At 48.3% G+C, this 21,893-nt stretch overlaps 1 protein-coding gene across 1 annotated transcript in view; it reads right to left on the bottom strand.

Annotated features, from left to right (window-relative positions):
- CACNA2D4 (calcium voltage-gated channel auxiliary subunit alpha2delta 4) overlaps positions 1–21,672 on the bottom strand; it is a 123,163-nt gene extending 101,491 nt beyond the window's left edge. Inside the window, exons 1-9 of the mRNA XM_053942558.1 lie at positions 21,566–21,672; positions 16,748–16,829; positions 11,632–11,748; positions 10,082–10,141; positions 7,755–7,917; positions 4,105–4,236; positions 3,164–3,224; positions 2,511–2,661; positions 904–978 (exon numbers count right to left, since the gene is read on the bottom strand). Coding sequence (XP_053798533.1) covers positions 904–978; positions 2,511–2,661; positions 3,164–3,224; positions 4,105–4,236; positions 7,755–7,917; positions 10,082–10,141; positions 11,632–11,748; positions 16,748–16,829; positions 21,566–21,672 — 948 coding nt within the window. The remainder of the gene's footprint in view (positions 1–903; positions 979–2,510; positions 2,662–3,163; positions 3,225–4,104; positions 4,237–7,754; positions 7,918–10,081; positions 10,142–11,631; positions 11,749–16,747; positions 16,830–21,565) is intronic.
- Positions 21,673–21,893: the final 221 nt, after the last annotated feature.

Below are 21,893 nucleotides of genomic sequence, written 5' to 3'. Positions count from 1 at the left end.
GGAAGGGGCAAAACTGCTGGAAATCTGACACTTTCCCTTATCTGCTCCTTCAGGGAAAAAAACCAAAAAACATCCTAAAAAAAAAAAAAAAACCAAAAAACAACAAAACAAAAAAAACCACCCAAAAGCAACAGGATGGGGAAAAAGAAAATTCTATATGCTTGTCTATGACTTAAGCAGCATTGAACTGCTTATATTAAACCCTCTCTGCAAGATAGTGTCTAGGATGTTTGGGAATCCCTGCAAAGACATTACCCTCTCTAGTCATACTCTGTGGCCTAGGGGTAATCTGGGAAAGAAATCTGGTTGTTGAAAGCATACAGGGATGTAGTAATACAAACCCAAAAAATTGAAAGAAGAAGGAAAACAAAACAGGGGGAGAAGCTAAAAACAGCAGTCAGGAGGGTGGTGGAGCAGCTGGACACAGGCTGGCCACCTCGGGCTGCTGAACCCTCCTGGATGAGAGCAGCAAAACCCCTCCTCAGAGAGGGCTTCCTAGCAATCCACCTTGGTGAAGGATCAGGCCAGGCTGAGAACATACTCACGAGCAAAAGACTGATTATTCTCATTTCTGAGGGCTGAGGATGACGAAGATGGAGACCTTTTGCCCTCTGCACCCAGTTTTTAATAAGGCAGTCTGGGCTAGGTCTGCTCGTGGTGCAGCAGTGGGGACACAGGGAAGCTGTGGCTGCTGCTCACCCACCAGCTGACCCTGTGTCACAGCAGCGTGGGGCAATTCAGGGTGAGCCACGGAGCCAGGACACAGCACTGAGCTGGTGCTGGCTTCTGAAATGCAAACCCTGCTCCTTGGCCCTGGGGTTTCATCTCACAGCATCTCAACCCCGTGCTCTGCCTGCATGGAGAGAGCCACCCGAGTCACGCCGAGAGGGGCCTGCTACTCACCTCTCTGTTATCTCTGTCTGCTTGGACCAGGATACCCTTAAAACAGGGCTCGATAAAATGAACGTAATCATTGTACTGCAAAGAGAAAACGAGAAGAAAGGTGCTGTCATGGGAGAAAACTCACAAAATGGGTTCATGTCCCAGGTACATGTTCAGAAAGCAGCACGGAACATTTCACACCCATTTCCTTTAAAAATTGTTTATAGTTTTCATGGCAAACTGGGATTTTGATGACTCTTCTGTTTGCTTGAATAACGCATTAATTACAGTGTTTTGCCAAGTTTTAGCTGAGCATATTTACACATACAAAGTTAGGGTTTTTTTTTTCCCCACCCACACCACAAGGTTTTTATCCCCACTTTATGAACTTGTATCCCTGGCCTTGTTTCTAGCACTTTTTGCACATGGTTTTCACTTCTGGAGACTCCGAGTCCCCAGCCACCAGCTGAACCTTGTAACCTGAAGTTTGAAGCCTCTGGTGCACGGCTGAACAATAACAAACCAGGTTAGCACACATCCACTGGGATGGGAGGAGTGGAGTGGATGATTCTAGGCTGTGACATGTGAGGTAAAGCTTGGTAAGGCGCTGTGAACCTTTTCCTGTGAGGTTCAGGAGAGTGCAATTCCTAAGAGGCCACTGATGCTCAGCTGATCAATAGGAACTTAGGTCAGGCTATAATGTCTCTGAGCCAGCAGGTTCTTGGTGTGAGTGCAGTAAAGGAATATACATATATATATATATATATAAACATGGTATTTCTGGGATTGCTTTTGAAAAACAGATGATATTTCAAATGCCTTAATGACTCCCCTCCATTTTTCTGCCAACACTGTTCACTCTTCCATCTGTCCAGTCATATAAAGACAGAATTGTTGCCACTGGAGTTTCTAATTAGCTAACATAAGAAGCTATCAACAAAAAGCAGAATTTATATCTCAGTGGCTGTGCCCTGGCAAGCTATCACAGAAAGAAGCCTTGGGAAGGAGATGGTGTTTGAATTAGCTTTGAAAATTAGAAGGCAAGGAGCCTTTAACATGGCACCAGCCTTGCTATGAGTCATGGCAAGAAGTTTTGCTTTCTGTGGTCAGTGGTGCTGGTTCTCTGTGGCTAACCAGCCCATCCTTACCCTGCCAGGGCTCAAAAAGGAAGAGAATAACACTGAAGCTTCCTGACCAAGCTCCATGCAGCCCAGCTGATCGACTCAGAACTGCAAGGGCAGCCTTGCAGGATGCTGGTGCACAAAAAAAGGCATATGGTGGTCGTTTTCTAGCCTGGAAACATTATCCTGGGGATTACACTGCTGCTGCTGGACCCAAATACAGTGTTATGGCAAGCTAGGTCGATTATTAGCTCAGGTGTCTCTCTGCAGCCCTTTATTATCTGTTGTAGTCACATCCCTAAGAAAGCAAAAAGATGCAGCCAACATCCTCTGCGGAGGAGAGATGAAGTGACCTGGCAGCCACCCTGCTGGGCACACAAAGCTGCCTTCCCAAGGGTCATTTGGGGAATTTCCATATGGAAGTGCTGCTGTAGGTAGGTCACTGTGGTTTGCTGAGGGTGTGAGGCACCAGGAGACAGCTCAGCACTGGAATGGAGGAAGACATACTGCAATGATGTTGACAAAGTCATTTTCTCCCAGAGTATCCAAAATGGTGACGATGGTGTGCTTGGCAATGGTCATCCTCAGGCCCTTCATGCTGCCACTGACATCCACAATGATGACAATGTCCTTGGGAGAGGTGGCTGCTTGGATGTACCTGCACAGCAAAGAGCAGGAGGAAGCAGGGTGAGAGCCAGGGGGGAGGAATGCTGGGCGTGCTGCTGTCACCGTGCCAGCCACAGCACCACGTGCACCATGACCACAGCTGTCCAGCAGCAACAGCCTGGCCCCAGCTCCTCACTTCCTCACTGGGAAGTGCTGAGCCTACTGCAGACATACATCCAAGAGTGACAAACGTTAAAGTCTGCTTTAGCCATGCTGAGCAGACTGAGTAAACACACCGCAGTTCCGAAACTTAAATATCCCCACCACCTCCCAGTCAGAGAAGTGTAATTTCCATGTTAGATGCCACAGGGAAAACTGTTGCTGGCAGGGCTTCCCAACCTGCTATTACCTTTGTTTATGTACCCCCCATCTCTGGCAGGATGATCACCACAGGACATTAATAACTGATCAGCAACTCACCAAGGTGTCACCTTGGAGCAGAGGGAGAGAGGAAGGATGAAAGGTGCTTTGGGCCAAGTCTCTCCAAAACTTACCAGCCACGGTTTCTGCAGTCAAAGGAGATGACTCCGTTCTCATCTGGTAACCACTTTATTCCTGAAGAGAGCAGCAAGAGGAGCAATCAGCACACACAGGCAGGCAGGCACCTGCTCCCCAGGCACCTGCACTGCTGCTGTTCCCTGGCTGCCCCAGGGAGCACACGAGGCTGGCCAGCCACAGCAGCGGCCGTTCTGCAGAAATACGAGCAGAGCTGCTCGGTCTTTGGCAGTTCTGAGTAAACTGTTAAAAAAAAAATGTACCTAGGTATAGTCTGCTCAACTGCAAAGCAACTGCTTGTACTTGGGAGTTTTTTGTCACTTTGTAGCTCTCAACAACAGAGAGGTGGTGGAGAGCATAAAAAAGCAGCAGCAGTGAGTGGGATGCATCCCAGATTCCCTGCTGCAGGCTCTGTTCTCAGCCATCTCCGCTTTCCCCTTCCCCGGCACGTGCCAGGTCACGGAACAAGGGCAAGCAGCCATCTGAGCAAGTGGCCACCAGGCTGGCTGCAGCTGCAGAGCATCTCACTGGCTCCTGCAGGCACAGGACCTCCCTCCTGTGCCTGACCTAATGTGCCACTCACAGCTGGCCAGTGGATGACCAGTCACGTGTGTCCTCAGAGAGGCTTTGGCCACCACTCAAATCCACAGGGGAGCCCTGCTATGGTGTTTTGAGAGCTTTTTGGAGGACCCCTGCCAGCAGACTCCTCTGAGGTTGCACGAGCAAAGTGCCTGAGTGGCTGGTTCTAAGGGAGAAAGTGGTTTGTGCCTGCAGAATAATTCCTTCAGCCTTATCAGCCCATTTTGCTCACTGCATCCTGCCCTTCTCGGGGCTGGGATGGCCCCAGACTTCCCAGATTGGATTGTTCCATGCACAGACCCCATCCCTGCAAAATTATTGTGTGGCACTGAAAGAGCAAAGCCAATCTCTGCTCTTTTACCTGGGTACAGCCTGAAGAATCCAGTGGAGCTGCCAAAGTACTGCCAGGTCAGTGTGGGATCCCTTTCAAAGTTGTCCACAAAAATAGGATTCAGGGCTTCTGACATGTAAACTCCATTGAGTATGGCAGGGTCTGTGGGGGAGAAAACTGTGTAAAAGAAGGGAGGACATCCACCATCCCTAATGGAGGAGAGGGATGGGAACAAAGGCAGCTTCAGGAGGAATGCAACCTTGCCCAAAGCTTTTACATTGATGCATTCTGTTCCCTGCCCATTCAAGTGAATCCTGGAGGCCAGGCCACCACTGGCCACTGCAGGTGATCTCAGCTTGGTCAGACACTATTAACCCCATTTCCTTTCTCCAGCCTTGTCTGCCCTTGAGCCCTACAGCTGGTTGGAACAATGCTCTCAGAGGCCCAGGGAGGCCAGCACAGTGCTGAGCACAGCTGGCACAGCCTACAGGCAGCGCTCAGCTGCTGTCTGACAGGGGATGTGTGGCTCCTGAGAAGGAGTAGCCTAATGCATCCCTGACAGCCTTTCTACAAGGACTGTCTGAATTTATGCTAGGTGTAATTACCTAAGAGAGAGGAGCCCTAGGATTTACACAGTTGCACTCTCTTCTTTCCCTCATTAAATCTTTCTTTTCTTCTTTACCTGCCCTTTCCTTGACAAATCCTGGGCTGTCCTACCATGCCCCCATCTCCTCAGAATAGTGAGAAAGAACACTCACTTTTAACATTTCAAAGGTTTATTAAACCTTAACAAAATAGAACAAAAGACCGAATAAGAAAAAATTTACACTGCTGGGAGCATGGAATTAAACCACCACGTGCTCCACCACAAAATGGCTGCTCCACCTTTTATACCTTTGGTGTTGCACCAGAATCACAGAATAATGAGGTTGGAAGAGACCTCTAAGATCATCCAGTCCATCCTGTGGCCAAACACCTCAACTAGACTATAACACCAAGTGCCACATCCAGTCTTTTTTTAAACACATCCAGAGATGGTGATTTTACCACCTCCCTGGGAAGACAATTCCAGTACTTTATTATTCTTTTGGTGAAAATTTTTTTCCTAAATTCAGGTAACCCTGGCCCCTACCAAAATCCATCAGGCAACTCTTCCTTATTGTCCATTGAAGATAAAACTAGCCTTCTGCTGGTAGATAAAACTAGCACTGAGAGATAAAAGAAACAACGGGAAAGAGTCCACTGATTGATGAATGGAAAAAGATATTTGCTTTTACAAATGAACTGTAGGTTTGCTGATAAATTAAACTGGATATTGAAAGACAAAAGAAACAATGGGGAAAACCCCTAAATTCCATAAGAATTAAAAATTAAAAGGGGGGGTTGTACATTAGAGGGAAATCTTTGGTATCGGGCGTTCTGGGAAGTGTGAACCTCTCAACTTCAGCCAATGGGGAAAGACAGAAGGGACATGTGGCTGGGAAATGAGGATAAAAAGGAAGCTGCGTCCTCCAAAAATTTGAGAGACCCCAGGAGAATGCCCCATGGCCTCTCCCTTTATTCAAATAAAGTAAAAGGACTCCTCTGTCTCCTTTTTGGACATAAACCTCTGATGTTTGTGGATTAATTTTCCTGACAAGATCACTTTCTTGCAACTGGATTGGAGGTCAGGTGTTGCCATGCCACACCTTCTAAAATAACAAGCCTGCCCTCATCCCAAATGCCCCAGCTGCTGAGGTGATCTGGTGACACAATACAAAAGGGGGCTATGGGGAGAACAAATCACAATAGCATAGCTACACATCAGTAAAACTCCTCTTATCATGCTGGCTTAGGCTGGAAATAGGGGTAATTCTGTTCCCATCTGTCAGAGCTGGGGCAGTTCTTTTCTGTTCATTGGGCAGTTTTTTCTTTATCTCTTCCACAACCCATCCTCCCTCCAGGAGATCTCTGCTGTTCATGGCCACTGAGTGTCCCTGCATGGCTGAGAAAATTCCATCATCCCATGGGGAGATGCTCCGCCCAGGGGGAGGAGCCAAGCATTCCTACCTGGATACAATCTGAGATTTGGAACACCACAGCAGCCTTTTCCACTACATCCCCCAGAGGAGCAGCTTTCTGCCCCACTGCATTCCCAGAGGGAGCCCAGGCCCATCTACACCACGATAGGACCTTCAGAGGAAAACTCCACCTTTCTACAGGATCACTGCTTCAACAGAACCACAGCTGTCACTGCAGGAGGACTGCAGCCACCATTGAATGGGACTGCTGCCAACACCCTGACCCACAGGGTGTCAGGTTATATTCTGACTTTGTCAGTTGTCAGGTTTTTTTAGTTTGTTTGTTTGTACTATTACATTTGGGTTTTTTTAGTTTTCCTAGTAAAGAACTGTTATTCCTGCTGCCATATCTTTGCCTGAGAGCCTTTTAATTTCAAAATCATAATAATTCGGAGGGAGGGGGTTTACATTTTCCATTTCAGGGGAGGCTCCTACCTCTCTTAAGCAGACAGGTGTCTTTTCAAACCAAGACACATACACATAATGTTCATCCCTTAATTGTGAGAGCCAACCATCGCATTACCCGTCTATAAGAGAATTAACAGGAAGCTGCAGATTCCAGGAACTCCTAGGAGGCAGTGTACATTTGTGACTGTGTTGACTCACTGCCTCAGGAGACCAAAGAACAGCAGCAGTAGAAACAGCGAATCATGAGAAACTGGTCATTGTAGGATTAACTGTATTAGTGTCGAAAAGGGTGGGGCTTTCACCTACCACTCCCTGTTTAGTCACTTTACTAAAAGCAGTTTTGGTCAAAATGAGGCAAAAACTGAATTGTGACTCCCCAGTGATGAGGCTAAAGTAAAGTCCTGCAGGAAGGCAGAGCCAGAAATGCTGTGGAGAGCCAAGCTTGCTGCTGTTTGCAAGAGGGGGAGCGAGCACTGCGGGATGCTGCTCCCTGGAGGAGCTGTGGGCATGGAAGCAGCCCTTCTCCTTCATCTCCTGCTCATCCTGCAGCCTCAGCCAGAGGAACTACTTGGCTCATGGTGAGGTGTAGGGGCAAGAAATCAGCTGGCTGGGCAGCGCCTCTCTGCTGTTTGACCACCTCTCCCCATACTGTGCAGAGGGCAGCAGCCTCCTTTGCACAGTTCTGCCCACAGCCAGCTCTGCTGGGCACTCTGATGTGAGCAAGATTTTAGGGTCTGGGGCTGCCAGAGCAGATGGAACTGATTTGAAATCATGGGAGAAATAGAACTCTCTCTATTGTGTCTCTAAAAAAACAGCAGGTGTGAGCACAGTCACCAGTGAGATTCTTGACAACTTGAGGCTGTGACAGAGCCAAGCCTTCATCCAGAGTGACAATTGCCAATAAAGTCTCATCTCAGTTTATCTCACAGCGCCTTTGGTCGGGTAGAGGAGCTGTAGGAGAATACACTGCCTGCCTGAGATGGAGGCCTGTCCACCACGAGAGGTTTTCCAAGAGCAGATGGTACCTAAGCCCTGTCACAGTGACAGCACAGACATGACCGTCCCTTAGGACAGCACCTTTCCAACCCTGCTTTTTTTTTTTTTTCCCACCTCTGTTAGTTGTTATTTTTCTATTCCCATCCTTGTTTCCAGTGTTGCTGCTGCTGATTTCCACACCAGCCTACCAGCAGTGAGAAGGCAGAGGCCATTTACCTTTGTTGTAGACGTTGGTGGGCAGCTGGATATCACTGTAGGTTGTGTTCACCAGCAGGTTATTGAAATGCTCATTTGGCTCCAGAATGAATTCGTCCCCAAGCTCCACGTAATTGTCATTTTCATCCTTATCGTTAATCAGGAGAGAGTTGTAGTAATCAAACTGTTGATGAAGACAATGGAAAAGAGAAAGACAAAGAGAATAGCACAGACTATTACCAGCCACTGCCAGGGGCAGGGAGAAACACTCTCTAAAACAAAGAGGGGACATATGGAGAATCAGGGCTTCAAAGAGGATCAAAATGAGCCACAAACAAGCTATTACCAACTGGAAGCTTCAAGCTGCTCAAATGATGGTTTCTGGCCAGTTTGTTTTCTTATGTCCATATGACCAAAAGCACTGTCAATGCCAGGAGCATTGCTTAAGAGCCACTCAAGAGCAGAGGGGCAGGGTGGCAGCCTCCTGTGGCCCCTCAGACGTATTTAGGGGATTAGCTGGAAAGGTGAAGGGTCTTATGGGGTCTGGCTCCCAGGTTTAGCACAGGACACAGCAGTGCTGACCTCACCCGGCCTGTCTCTGCAGCTGTCCCTCACTGAGCTCACTGCTGATGGACATTATCCGCTCACTCTGGCACCCCAAGCAGCAGGCACTCACCGAGAGCAAAGGAGCAAGCACAAGGTGCTCAATGTCGGAGTCCAGGACATCCCTCTGGCTGCCCCGAGACCCTGGCAGGGGCCTCAGAGACCTTGGCATGAAGTCAAAAAACACCTGTGGCTTCGATTTTAGCCCGTGGAAAAAGCTCCCAGCTTTGTATGAGGAATTACAACCCACAAGGGTTTGAGTAATAGGTGAATTGACACAAGGTGAAAAAGTAGAATTTTGGGATTTTTAGAATGTGATTCAGGGGTACAAGATGGAGGAATTTGGGCGTGTCCTAGCCGCCTTCTCCTCCTTCTTGTCCTCCACGTCTTGGTGTGATGGTGACACTTTTCTATTGGTTTGAGGTAGAGACACACTGTCCAACATAGATGATAGGTATTGGCACGTTATTGTAAACAGAGTACACATAACTTTTGATATAAAATGTAATCACCACTCGAGAAGGCAGAGTAGATTGCCATGGCTTCCTTTCTAGATGGACCTCGGTAGGTCAGAGAAAATGTTATAGATAAGGAAAAATAAACAACCTTGAGAATTCGATTCTATGCATTTCAGACTCCTCCTTTGGCTGGGAGAACAAGGACTTTTACAATCTTGGGGTCATCCCAACACACAGAGACCCTGAGACTCAAAAACAGCCCCCACCCATGAAGGTCACTGGGGATTTACCACCTACAGTCACTTTAGTGCCTCCAGAGCATTCTTTGTCCTTGGATAACCTATGTTTTTAAGATGTTTTTGCCGACTTTATCTGAGCCAGGTGTTATGTAAGGGTTAGTGTTCAATCACCAGCAGCACTCAGAGTGTGCAAATACAGAGTCGTGTACCTCAACTCACCCATGCCCCTTATTGTGAATGCAGCTGACCCAACTAGCATGGCTAACGAGACTCTTGGAAAAAAAAAAAAAAAGTTAGATGAAATTAGTAACCAGCTTGATTTCAAGGAGTGTTTTCATTTTTCCCAGCATTGAGACATGTACTTGCAGGGGTAGCCTGTCCTTCTGCTAAGCTGTCTGTGCTTGTACTGTGTATAGAGGACTTTCTTCCACAGCCTTTTCATTCCAGCTTCCCTCACCAGCAATAATCCCACAGCTTGGCCACAACAAACAGTTATTAAGAGAAAGCCAATTATCCAAATTGCTTGGACAGCATCAAAGTTTCACCTTAAGGGAAGTCCTGAAAAGTGGGTGTCAGTCTGGTACAGAAAAGATGATGGGAGCTGTTAAGAAAGATGGTGAGAAACTCAGTTCATTTGGATTAACTGCTTGCTGTGGGTATTTGTAACAGCATCCTCCTCAGTGTTCATTCACACTCAATTTTTAGCTCATTTTCCAGTCAAGTAACCCCCAAAGTGCCAGCTAATTTGCACTAAAACATCACATAATGACAGTATTGGCCGTGTAGTAAAAGTAATGCCGATATCACGCAGCCCAATGTCTTCCCAAATCCTTCCCCTCCCAGAGCCAATGGGACAAATCTTTTTGGTGTTCCTAGGTTTGGGATCTGCCAAGGATGTCTCTTATTTGCAGCAGTCTCTGAGTGTCCTGCAGAGAAGGCAGTTCCTGAGCTGCCCAGGGACCTGAGCGGGGTGGGTGCCTGGCTGTGCCCGTTCTTTGGCTGCTCTGAGGACGCGTGCCACGTTTGTCACTGACCAGGATAAACTCACCTCCAGCGAGGAGTTGTACTCGTGGTTCAGGTCTGCATCTTCTGCTGCTTCCACCAGCCTCTAAAGCAAGCACACAGAAAGGAAGCTGAGTGGGTGCTGTGGCAAAGCCCTCCAGAAGTTTTTCCAGCTGCATCAGCGATTGCCCCCTCCACCACAACCACGTCTAGGGTTATAAACTTCCCTCTTTCCCTCCTTTCCTGCTGACCTGTCATTCTGTGCTACAGTTTTACAGCTTGGAAGGTTCATTATTTGCAGCTATTTATTGCCAAGTGTATTCACACCTACTTACTCCAGAGTCCCTGCTAAACCCCAGAGCAATTTTAGATATCACAGGACATATACAAACAGAAACAGGTCCATTTAGAGAAACAACAGACAGATTTAATTCCATTTTCCATGAACCCTTCCAAAAAGCCATGGGAAAGGCATTTGAGCCCCAGCTTGATGTCAGTATCTCATCAAAGGAAAAGGCCTTGTGGGAGTCTCAGTCTGGCATTGTTACTGAGACAAAGACCATGACTGGATTTCGTAAAGGGCTCGGCGATGCTGTGGCCATTTATAAGCTCTTACCATTTATGGAAGGCAATAAAATCAGCCAGTTTTCTCCAGTGTGATGCTTCAGGGCACTAATTCTCAATTGGTACAGACTGGGAAGGGATCCAGCTAAACACGTACATGTTTTCAAGGTTGCACAATCAGCAACAGTCTCAGCAAAACTACGTTTTGCTCCTTCACAAAGGAGCAAAGGCAATCCAAACACTGGAGAAGTCTGGCTAAGAATTTAATGTTATTGGCCAAAGCTCTGGGACTAAATATGCCCACATTTCACTTGGAGATTCAAATGATGTGTTTCTGGATGACTTTTCCACATTAGAAGCCTTAAACAGTCAAGGCTCTGTGACTACAGAAATATGCTTTTCATAGTAGGTAAATACACAGGAATATGATAAATCCTTAGATGCAGGAAGCAAGAGGGGCCAGAATGATTACCTGCTCTGATCTCCCACACTGCAACAGCTACAGACCCCTTGCCACCTCCTCCACACTTCCCCATGTACACAGCTGGAAATCCAAGCACCTTCCTTGCAGCCTGTGCTCAGGAGGTGCAGAAATTCCCCTTGAGCCACACACACAGCTGAAACAAGCCCCTAGTCTTCAGCCACCAGAGTGCATTATGGAAGGATGAACTGGATTTTTCACTTTTGAGAGGTTTTCTCCCCCCCCCCCCCCCTTTTTAAACAGCTTGTCTCCTAAAAGAGTGCTCATTCCCTCATATTTATTCCTAGACTTTGTTTTTGTCTTATTTTCTAATTTGAGCAGAGGGAGAAGCCAGCATCCCCTTGTCTGAACGCCCACATCCTCCCACCAGTGTCTGCTTAAAGCTCAGCGTGAGCAGCCAGCTGCACCAGCAGGCTCTTGCTTGGGCAGGGAAGTCCTCACACAACCCCTGCACCCACACACTCCTGGTGCAGGCAGGAGGCCTGTGCCTGCTGCTCCGGGGCTGCCAGGACACAAATTCCTTCCCAAAGCCCCAGAGGCAGTGGTCATACCTCAACAGCTTCCACCTTCCTGCGGAGCATGCTCTCCATCTGCTCCGAGAACTTCTTCACCAGCTCCAAGCCATCCACCTCCTTGATTTTCAGAGTTGGCTCCACATCTTTGTACTTCTGCTCAAGGGAAGGAAAAAAATCCTGCTGAGCAGGAGGTTCTGAAGGAGAGGGATGAACCTGTCATTCCTAACTGGGTATTGTCTTTGTGTTGAATTAAACAACTGCTCTGATTTTATCACCTTCCATCTTTGTATTCCCCCCTTTTCCACCCCATAATTCAGGATGTGCAGATCAGTGGCCATAACTCAAAGCACTTTGACCAAGTAGAAACAACTGATCCAACTGTGAGCTTGTGGCTGTTGAAAGGAGCAATGCACCTGGAGCAATTAGTGCTTACAAATGAGAGAGAATGGCTTTTAAAAAGCCAAACCATGTGCTGTGATGACACCCACAACAGCATTATGCACATCACACACCTTAAGGCCGAGGGAAAAGCAGGGGAATGGAGCAATGTGCTGTCACTGCAGCTCCTCCTATGTCACCTGTGCTCTGGGGCACTGATGTCCTGGCAGAGCAGGGGCTGTCCTGCCCCAGAGCCACCACATCTCTGAGGGAACTTGCCAGGTCTCCAGCAAGAAGGGTCTGCTCAGTGCTTACGGGGGAGACTGCCAAGGAAAGCTGAGACAGACAGGTATGATGCCACTTATTGGGCATAATTTAGGCCAAGAGCACCACAGAGGCAATTCCCAAAACCTAGGAATTATAAGCATGGCTACTTGGTGCTACCTCCACGGGGACAGGTGCTGTAATGAGGAGGATCGAGATCTGACAACTTTAGTTTATTCTCACCAAGTTTCATATAACCTAGGAATTAAAAAACCCCAAGAGTACATCTAAACTGTGTAACCATCATCTGCCTCCTTAAGTCTGCTCTTTTAAGACTGGCTAAAATGGTCTTTATTTCTCATTTCCAAAAAATCCCACAGCTAACAGAGATAGCAAGAAAGAAAGAATAATGAAACCTGTGAAAGGACACGGGACAATTAACTTATTTCAGAAAAGACAGAGCCTTATCTCCTGAGCAATGTGGAAACACAAAGGCAGCCAATGGCAATTCCCTGGTCCCTCATCATCAGTTTTGTCTGCAGTGTGTACAGCCCCCCTCTCCATCTTCACGTTGTATTTGCATCAGAGCAGCAACCTCAGCCAGGGCTGGGCTTCTTGTGCTGGGAAAAAAAAAAAGGCAAGGAGATGGCAGGGGCTCCAGTGACACTTCTGAATTAGAGGGAAGCAGCAGGGAAAGGACTTTGCATGTCTTCAGGGTGAGCCCGTGGGGTCCCTTTTGCTCAAGAAGCTCCTTGGCCATCCGGGAGGGCGGCTGGGCACAGGCAGAGGAAGAAATGCCTCGAGGATGGGGCAGGCTGGGGAGGTCAGACAGAAATAGCAGCAGCATCCAGCCCACAGCAGGCAGGGCAGGGAGGCTGCTCGCTCTGTCTGGCACGATTAACAGCAAGGGTTTTACTGGATTAGAAACGCCAGGCCTTGCATCCCCGCTGCTGGGGAGCTGGGGCAGGCAGGGGAAGCAGCAGGAGGAGGGATTGAGCAGGAAGGCTGGGGTAACCACGCTGCCAGAAGAGAAACGTGCAGCCACAACCCCCGACCGCGGTCCCTGGCTGGTGCTGAGACCGCAGCACACACACCCAGCTGCTGTCTGTCCCTTCAGCTCCACGTCACGGTTCTGCCAGGAGAGAAGTGATCTCTGCCAGGCTGGGCTTTAATCAGGCCCTGCTGGGGGGAGGAGGGTAATCTCTCCTGGGAAAGCTCACCAAGGGGGGGACACAGCAGCACGGGCAAGCACGTGCTGCACAAAGTGACCTGCCACCAGTTACCTCGTACCACAGCCTCAGTTAAAAGCAACACGGCTTTTCCCCCCTTCTCTGGTAATTTTTTTTAATGTGCTTTTGACATACTCACAAGTAGATGTTACTCGGGTAAAAGTAATCACAAGCAATCAAAATCATTCTGCTAATGGCAAGCATGTCTCAGCCCCGAGATCTAGCCAGTGATGGGAAGGGAAAAAACCCAACCCCCAACACACAAAAAAATTCTGCAAGTTCCAGTTCGCTAAGGAATACACCAGGTTTGAGCTCAAATCCTATTTGAGCTTTTTTTCCTACAAATGAACCAGCTACATGCCTGTATTCCTGCCATGGAAATCTCTGCCTATTCATCCAAGATTTCCTAATGGTGGGCAACAGAGTTGTGATTTCAATACTGTCACTACTGGCATGTAGTTGGCCAGGATCATCCTGTACAACCTGTGCTTGGGGTTCAGGCTATCAGATCATTTCAAGTTTCAGAACAGGAGAACTGGCTGGAAGGATCTGATGTTTGAAAAGAGGCCAAAAAGTTAGCTCAGCTCTAACAGAAAACCTTTTCTTGTTCATCTAGCACTTAGCATTCCCTTAAAGCAGCAGGAGCAATTCATTAAGATTCCCCTTCTGCCGTGACGGGGGTGGTGATTTAGAAGTAGAATATCCAGAATTCAGTATCCTAAGTTTTATCTGTGAACAGAGATATGTCATCAAATATATATTCTTGTTCCCACCTCCATAAAATTCAGCCTATTGAAATACACAGTGCTGCATTACTCACTGCTAGTGGAACTAAATTAAGAGTGTGAAAGACATTCCTTTCATCTTCACCCAGGAAAACGTCTTGACTGAACTTCTCAAGTTTGTCTGCTCTTTGCCGTGTTTTTTGGGCTTTCTAATAACGGCAGGGCAAAGCTGTGATGCAGGGTAAAAGCCTGCCCTTGGGGATTCAAGGGATGTCTGTTAGCTCACCAGGTCTCTGGGGATAATATAGCCTGGTAGGAAGTCAGCTAATTGAGTTTGCAACATGATTTTAGGGTTCTTCTGGAGGAGACAAACAAGTCCAAAGAAAACGAAGCAAACTCAAAACCACAAAAGTATGACAAGTATTAAAGACAAAGTTTACATACAAAGCATTCAGTAGCTGAAAAATTATGACTCTCACAGCAACAATAAGCTGGTTACTTCAAGACCATTGGGCACAAGGGAGACATGAAATAAGATACAAACTGAGATAACAGCACCTTCTGCATTTCCTCAAAGACAAAATGCCTGTTGGCTTAGACAAGCACTGAGAGAAGAAATCACCTGGACCTCTGTACTGTGCTCCCCACCCTTCTGCTGGTCTGGGCACAACCATGCATACAGAGAAATATTTGATGTGAAAAACAGGTAATAGCCCAAAAAAGAGAAAGGTGCCTGGGGAGCAGGTAAATCCGTGTGTTTAGCTTCTAGACTTTGGTGTGTTTGGCTCCCCAGGCCTAACATGCCCACAACTCTGTGCCAATGAGATGATCTGCATAAAGTTATTTGGGGTCTGCCAGGGTGCATGAAAAGGATATTTAATAGTAAAAGATCTGTCTGCGTCCACTTGTAGTGCTGGAGGTGCCAGGGGTGCAGTGGGAGCCCTCTTGGGATGGTCCCTGCTTTGAGATGATGCATTGTGAGAAGGTGCCAAACCTACCTAAAGAAAAGGAGGCTGACAGAAGGACTGAAGTGAGTGCTGGCTGCTTCTCCCCTATTTCCTTATTTCCCAGGGAAACAACAGGAGATGAAAAAGCTCAAGAAGTGGGGTTGAAAGAAACTTGAACTGCTTAAACCGCTCAAGTTAAGTTAGGGCAGAACACAACACGAATTTAGGAGATGATTCTCTCTGCTGGAGTGTTTACAGAGCAAGGATGGATCAAGCTCATCTGTACCCCCTGCTCAAAGTGACATTTTCCTTCTGAGTCACAGACACTGTCCCCTTTGCCTCTGGGAGCTATGGCCTGGGGACCCCAGGGGACAACAGGCAATGCAGAAGCATCATCAAAACTGCTAAAAGCTTAACTTTTGCCTGCATCCACATCCTGCTGCAGCTGCCTCACAGTTAGTGCAAGAAGCACCTTTATCAGGGCTGGCAGCTTTTTATTGCAGGGTGACTCTTTCCTCCCGAGAAGAGCTGGTGATCAGCACAGATCTTGGTGATGGATGCTGAAAGCCTGTCCTGGTCCAGCCTAGCAAAGTTAACACCACAGGATATGATCCCTTAATCCAGGCAAAAAGCAACACTCTGGGGACAGGGAAACAGGGCTTAGCAGCAAGGCAAGGAATGAGATACCCAAATCCTGTGTTTTGCATGGGATGTGGGTATAATTGCAAATATGAGGACAGAAGTCAGACACCTAGAAGGTGTAAGGGGCAACTCATGGTTTGTGTTGGAGAATCAGAGAAAGAGTAAAGAAAAAAGAACTGGGTGGCCACAAAGCGGAGTGTGCATTCCTTCGGATGCACTCAGCAGCCACCAGTCCCCCAGAGCAGCACTTGGGAGGTGCAGAGCAGACATCCCCAGGTCTGAAAGAGGAGCAGCCATTCACCACTGACTTAAGGAAGCTTCTCTACAGCTGCAAAAGGGACCATTTGTTTAAAGCCCCTGGAGCTACACCCTTGAATGCTGGTAGAGAGTTTACTGCAATAGTGCCTGTTTGGTGAACAGGCCAAGCAAAGCTCTGCCCCCCTGGCTTCCAGGGCACCTGCCTGAAGCAGTCTTAAAGGGCAAAATGCAAAGAATTGATAAACAACTGGCTGAATACGGATGAGAAAGCAAAAAAAAAAAAAAATATTAGTGTCAGCTGGAGAGATCCAGGAGGGACTGATGGGGTGACAATGAGCAGGTGAGTGATGAGCAGCAGAGAGGCTTAGGAAAGGAGGAATGAAGGGTCAGCATGGGAGAGCAGGAAGTGATCATCAGAGGGGAAACGTGAGGAGTGCTGTTAAAATGTATTTTTAACAAAAAGTGGTACAATTAAGGTGGTGCTCAGCAATGGCTGATGAAAGCAGGGAAGGCAATGAATGGATCTCCCTCTCCAGTTCATGGAGAATGGCCACAGGGCATCACTCTGGGCTTAGGGGTGTGGAGCTCCGTGGTTTTAAAAGACAGCTGCACACCAGTGTCTTGTTCTTTCCTCCACCCTGGGGGGAGCCTTGGAAGGCACGTGGGGAGGTGACACAAAGCAAAGGGAGCCCTCACAGGTTTTGCCTACCTTCTGCAACAGGAGAGAGCCTGAATACTTAGTCACAATGGAGTACAGCTCCCCACCAAAGGCATCTGCCCAGGACTTCACCCTAAAAAAAAGGCCAAAAGATGGAAAACCAGTGTTAATAATTCCAAGTTTGCAGAGCTGGTTACTTCTTCAGACTTATATAAAACTCCATCATCCTGAGCACAAACCCCTGTATTTCTCTAAGCCACTCCTCCACGGTGGCAATGTTTTGTCCCCAGACTCCAGCCAGACAAGCAGCAAGGCAGGAGACAGTGCTGCTCTTGGACATTCTACCCAGGAGACTGGTGAGCAGGGAGAAACACCGAGTTCTGCTGCTCTCAGTCACTGTGCTTGGCGTGGAATTTGTCCCACCTAACTTCAGATGCAGAAATTTGTTCTTAGATAGCGTCTGAGCTCCTTCTGTTGCTAGCAAAGGGAAATTAATTGCTTTCTGCAGACACCTATTTGTCTCTCCTGACAGGCCCTGGGGTGAAGGGCTAGACACCCAGTGCCAAACCTGCTGAAGAGAAATAAGTGTCAGGACTTAGAGAAAGTGTCATGATTCACCCCTTGGATTCAGCTCCTCCAGCAGAGCAGGCCAGAGACTGATGAGCCTGACAAATTCTCTGCTCTCACTGGTGGTGCTGCTGCCTGATAATGCCACAGCTGATTATGCACATTGTCATTGTAAAGCACCCCCACTTGTGCCATCCTGGAAATAATGGACGGCAGCGATCCCACATGGAGAACATCTGGATGCTGAGGAGCAGCCTGAACACTGAGCCATCCAAATCTAAATGGGTGGCTCCCCAAAACTGACAGAGCACTTAATCAGCACTTGCATGAGCCATGTTAGGCAGCTCCACCTCCATGCAGCTCCCTCAACAAGGATTCACTTAAGAGAGATTTATTTAATGCAATGAGTGGCCTTCTCCACCGACCAGAATACACCATTTATTTAAGATGTGCAGAGTCTTACCTACAGCTTCCAGGGGAGCTCTTCGAGTCCCAGGCAGGCTTTAACCTCAGGGCCTGATTTCCCAGTGCATTGCACCACAAATAACACAGCCACAGAGATGAGCTCAGGAGAAAAGCCAGCACAGCAATGGTGGAATAATCACAAGAGCCCACTTCAACCTAGGAAAGCCTGCTTAGACTCCCCTCTTGCACACAGGCTTTTTTAAACACATAGGGGATGATTTGGAGCAAACACAAAGCTTCAGCTCTGTACCTCTCTCCACTGCTATAAAAAAAGCATAAGAGAGTGGGTGCCTTTTTAAATCAATCCTTAATTGGCAATGAGGCATTCATATTTAACCACTCAGTGTGAACTAGCACCAGCTGAAGTCAATTTTTTCTTTTTTTTTTTTTTTTTAATTTTTGCATTGTGCTCTACATTGTATTTTGAGAGCCAGAGCTTTTATCTCATCATTTCATCCTTAGAGAAAAAAGAATACAGATATTTTCTAGAGACCAAGATTTATTGGGCTATATCAGAGTTATTCTAGCAAGTTTAGAATAAAAGAGGAAACGAGAAACAGGGATCCCATGGGATGCTTTCCTGTTTGTTGTAGTGGTGACTAATCATTCCCCTAGATATGAGGATCTCTGGATCAACATTTAAATTGATGCCCATCTGCTGCTACTGGCTTTATAAGTTTTATGTAGGAGATGTTTTGTCCTGAATTTAACTAATATTCTCCAGTCTCCTCGCCTTTTACTGCAGAAAATAAGAACCTAAACATGAAGGGATAGTAATTTTAGCAGGGATGTTTATTTCTACCCCATTTCCTTCCCCCCACCTCTGTTTTGTGTCATATGTGTAGTGTGCCCCTCCCTGTACTCCTTCCAGCCCTCAACATTCTTCAACCCAGCAGGGTGGAAGAGTCTGTGGTGTTAATTTCTCATTAGTGGGTGCAGTTGAGCAACTTCTTGAAAGTTCTTGAAACTCTCAGTAACAGCAGAACTTGAATAAAAAGGGGGTTTGTATAGTTTTGGGATGTCCACTCTGGCTCAGGGACTGGTATTTCTCAAAGCAGGGGAAGATCGAGGCACAAAGACAGGGGGACCAAAGAGAGGGCCAGAGACTGGCAGCTCTGGAGGACTGGTTGGAAAGTTAAGGGGCACAGAGGAATGAGAGGGCTCAGAGGTCTCAAACCCCTGTGTTACAGGGCTAAAGTTTGTGTCATTAAAAATATCTGGTGGCATTTCATGGAAGTTGAAAAGCAGGAAAGTGAAGAGGCAGAAATACACTGGCATTCACATATTTAAAAGACAATTATTTTCCAGGGAAATGAGCAACCTTAGAATATTGGGAATTTAAGGGCAGCCTGCTGAACTTAAATAGGTTCCCTTAATTTTTTTTTCATAAACAAGCGAGAGAAAAGGTCAGTCTGAAATTCATCAGGTTGCAGGGAAATTTCTTTTAAGGTCTCTGGCTCTGTCCAGCTCCAGAGCAGGTGTATAAAGGCAACAGGAGCAGCCTAAGGAGGCCACACCAGGCTGATCTTTGCCTTTCCCACCAGCATTTCCCAGTGCTTCTATTAGCCCAAGAAGAAGCAGCCCCAACTCCTCACCACTATCCTGCCCACGCCGTGGCCGGCGGGCGAGCGGAGCCGTGTCCAGTGGGGCAGAAGAGGTGCTTTGTGTGCTGAACTTGCACCCCAGAAGCATCACTAGGAACTGACTGAGCAGATTTTTGCACTGCTGGAGTTAGAGATGAGTGAGCTCTGGAATGAGCTGGCGGTGATCCAAGCACGATGCAGCAAAGCCAGACACAGCTTGGGAAGCAGCACAGCCCGACTGAGCCTTGTGTCACCTCACCCTGATCGAACCCAGCTGCTGCTTGAAGGACTCTGCTTTTGTGTCCCCAGAATGTCCCCGTGTAACCCATGAAACACAGCCATTTTCTGCTGACTTACTCCCTCTGGGGCTCTGGCCAATGTATTTCTTTACTGAAATTTCATTTCAAAAGGGTGACTTTTGTGTTTTGGTTAAATTCACGAGTGGATTTGAAACACCAGGGATTAATTCAGCCATCGCTCTGGTTTTAGTACCAGAGGAGAAAAGCTCTTTTTCTATTGTTTATTCTTCATTCTTGTACAGGAATAAGTTCCAAATGGTTCAAAGTGACGTAAATCTCTTTTTTTTTTTTTCAGTAGTAAAGGGCTATCACATTATAACAAAACACATCAGAAAAGGTTTTGGTCAGAGATTGTCTGCCTCTAATCCCTGCTCTTGTATTCAGTGGCAAGAACAGCAGAAAGGACAGGCTGGCTTCTAAATGCCACAGGCTTCACTGCCAAAAGGTATTCCTATGTGGTATTTATCCTGGACATGGAAAGTTGATTTGCGTGGTTTGAAGCTGGCAGAAGTTGGATTTTATCTTGTGTAACCTCTGTGTCCTTTCTGTGAAACCTAGATCAGAAGCACTTTTGCTGGGGAAGGGCTTGACAGTGCAAGAACAGGATTGGTAGCAAAGTTTCCTGAGACCCTCCTGGATAATGTCAGTGCAGCTCCTGGTCAGATGGGCTGCATTGGTGGCACATCTCTGAGGGCCTTATTGGCAATTTTTGAATAGAAAACATTTCCCCAAACGCAGGCAAGGGTTTAAGCTGACTTGAGTTGATTTTTCAGACGTCTCCTTCTCAAACTGGCTGGCAGCGTTGTATCCTCCCCAGACCAAGCTGCTGTCCTGCACCCACAACCCTATCCCAGCACCCCAGAAGCTGCCCCACAACAGCTTTTACCAATGGCAGTGCTGACATTCCTAATCCTTAAAGGATTTAACTTGTCCAAATCAGCTTAACAAGGTGAAGTTTTTATAAACTGGGGTTGCTGAGAGCTGTTGGGCTCCTGGGGGGGTGCCAGGGCTGCGTTGCTGGCGGGGGAGCCACTTGTCACACCGACACACGCAGGCCCATCCCTCACCCCAAAAGATGCATCAAGAGTCCCTGCATGTGCACTGCACGCACAAACCACGGCTGGGTGTGCTTTGTATTGCAGCTCAGCTTCTCATTCCTTCGCTCCGGAGCTCTGGGAAGGGCCATTACGCCTTTTGTAGAGAGGCGGAGCCAGCACAGGCAAGAAGTGCTGAGGCCTCTTTGCTCTGTTCAGCCCCCTCTCACTGACATCCTCTGACAGCCCCACACGTGAACAAACACGGCTTGTGTGTATGACCCAGACCCTTTTCAGCCAGCAGTGATCAATGCAAGGGACCAAAGCTTCAGAGCTGCAGACCTTGCTCTGCACAAAGAGGTGTATCATTGCTCAAACACCCCGTGTGCTCCTTGCACAGCCAGAACCTGGCCAGGGCTGGGCATCCCTTGGGTGCTCCTGGCATCCTGAAACCCAGCAGCGCCTCCTGAAACCACTCTGCTCAGCTGGGAGCTGCCAGACTGGGGCCACTCACGTCTGCCTCCGCGGTGGGATCTCTGCAAGTTGCAGCAGCAGCAGCAGCAGCCGGGTGGCACAAACGTGTCTTTAAACTGGTTTTGCCTTCTACTGCCCAGTGCATTAAGCAGAGCATTAACAGATGTACTTAACTAAAGGAGATGAATATCACTGCTATGCTTGACGAGTGGGGAAAAAAGAGAGTGGAGAGCATCCTAGTCTAGACCTGGGCACAGAATCGGTGGCTCCCACGTCCGTGTCCTCTGCCAGGAGCCAAGGAAGGGAAGTGCCACCCCCTGGAGCCATGTGCCCCTCCGGAGGAGCCTGCCCCCGCCGCGCCTGCCGCTGCCGGGGAGGCATTCCCACCCGCCCGTCCGTGCCCTCGTCATCGCCCGCTGCACGCCAGCAGCACAGAGGAACACTCACGTCTCCAGCGGGATCTTCGTCTGGGCCCTGGCACAGGGCGGGAGGCAGAGCAGACAGAGCATCATCCAGGGGACGGCGCAGGGCCCCATCCTCCAGGCACCGGCCATCAGCAAGGGCTCCGGCCGGCGGCATGCGGAGGCTCCCCGCCCTTCCTGCTGCCCCGGGGCAGCTCCCCCGCGGCCCTCGCCATGCTGCCGGGCTGGGAGCCCCGTCGGTGCGGGGCCGAGCCCCGGGGGCACCGCGGCCGCCTCTGCCCCGGGAGCGCCGCCGCGGCTGCCGGCCGCCGTCGGGGCTGTCCGGCCCGGGGCACCGAACCGTGCGGCAGCTG

Source organism: Vidua chalybeata, chromosome 5 (genome assembly GCF_026979565.1).
Source record: "Vidua chalybeata isolate OUT-0048 chromosome 5, bVidCha1 merged haplotype, whole genome shotgun sequence".
Taxonomy (NCBI): Eukaryota; Metazoa; Chordata; class Aves; order Passeriformes; family Viduidae; genus Vidua; species Vidua chalybeata.
Note: the sequence above shows the minus strand (reverse complement) of the source record. Positions and strands in the feature narration are given on the sequence as shown.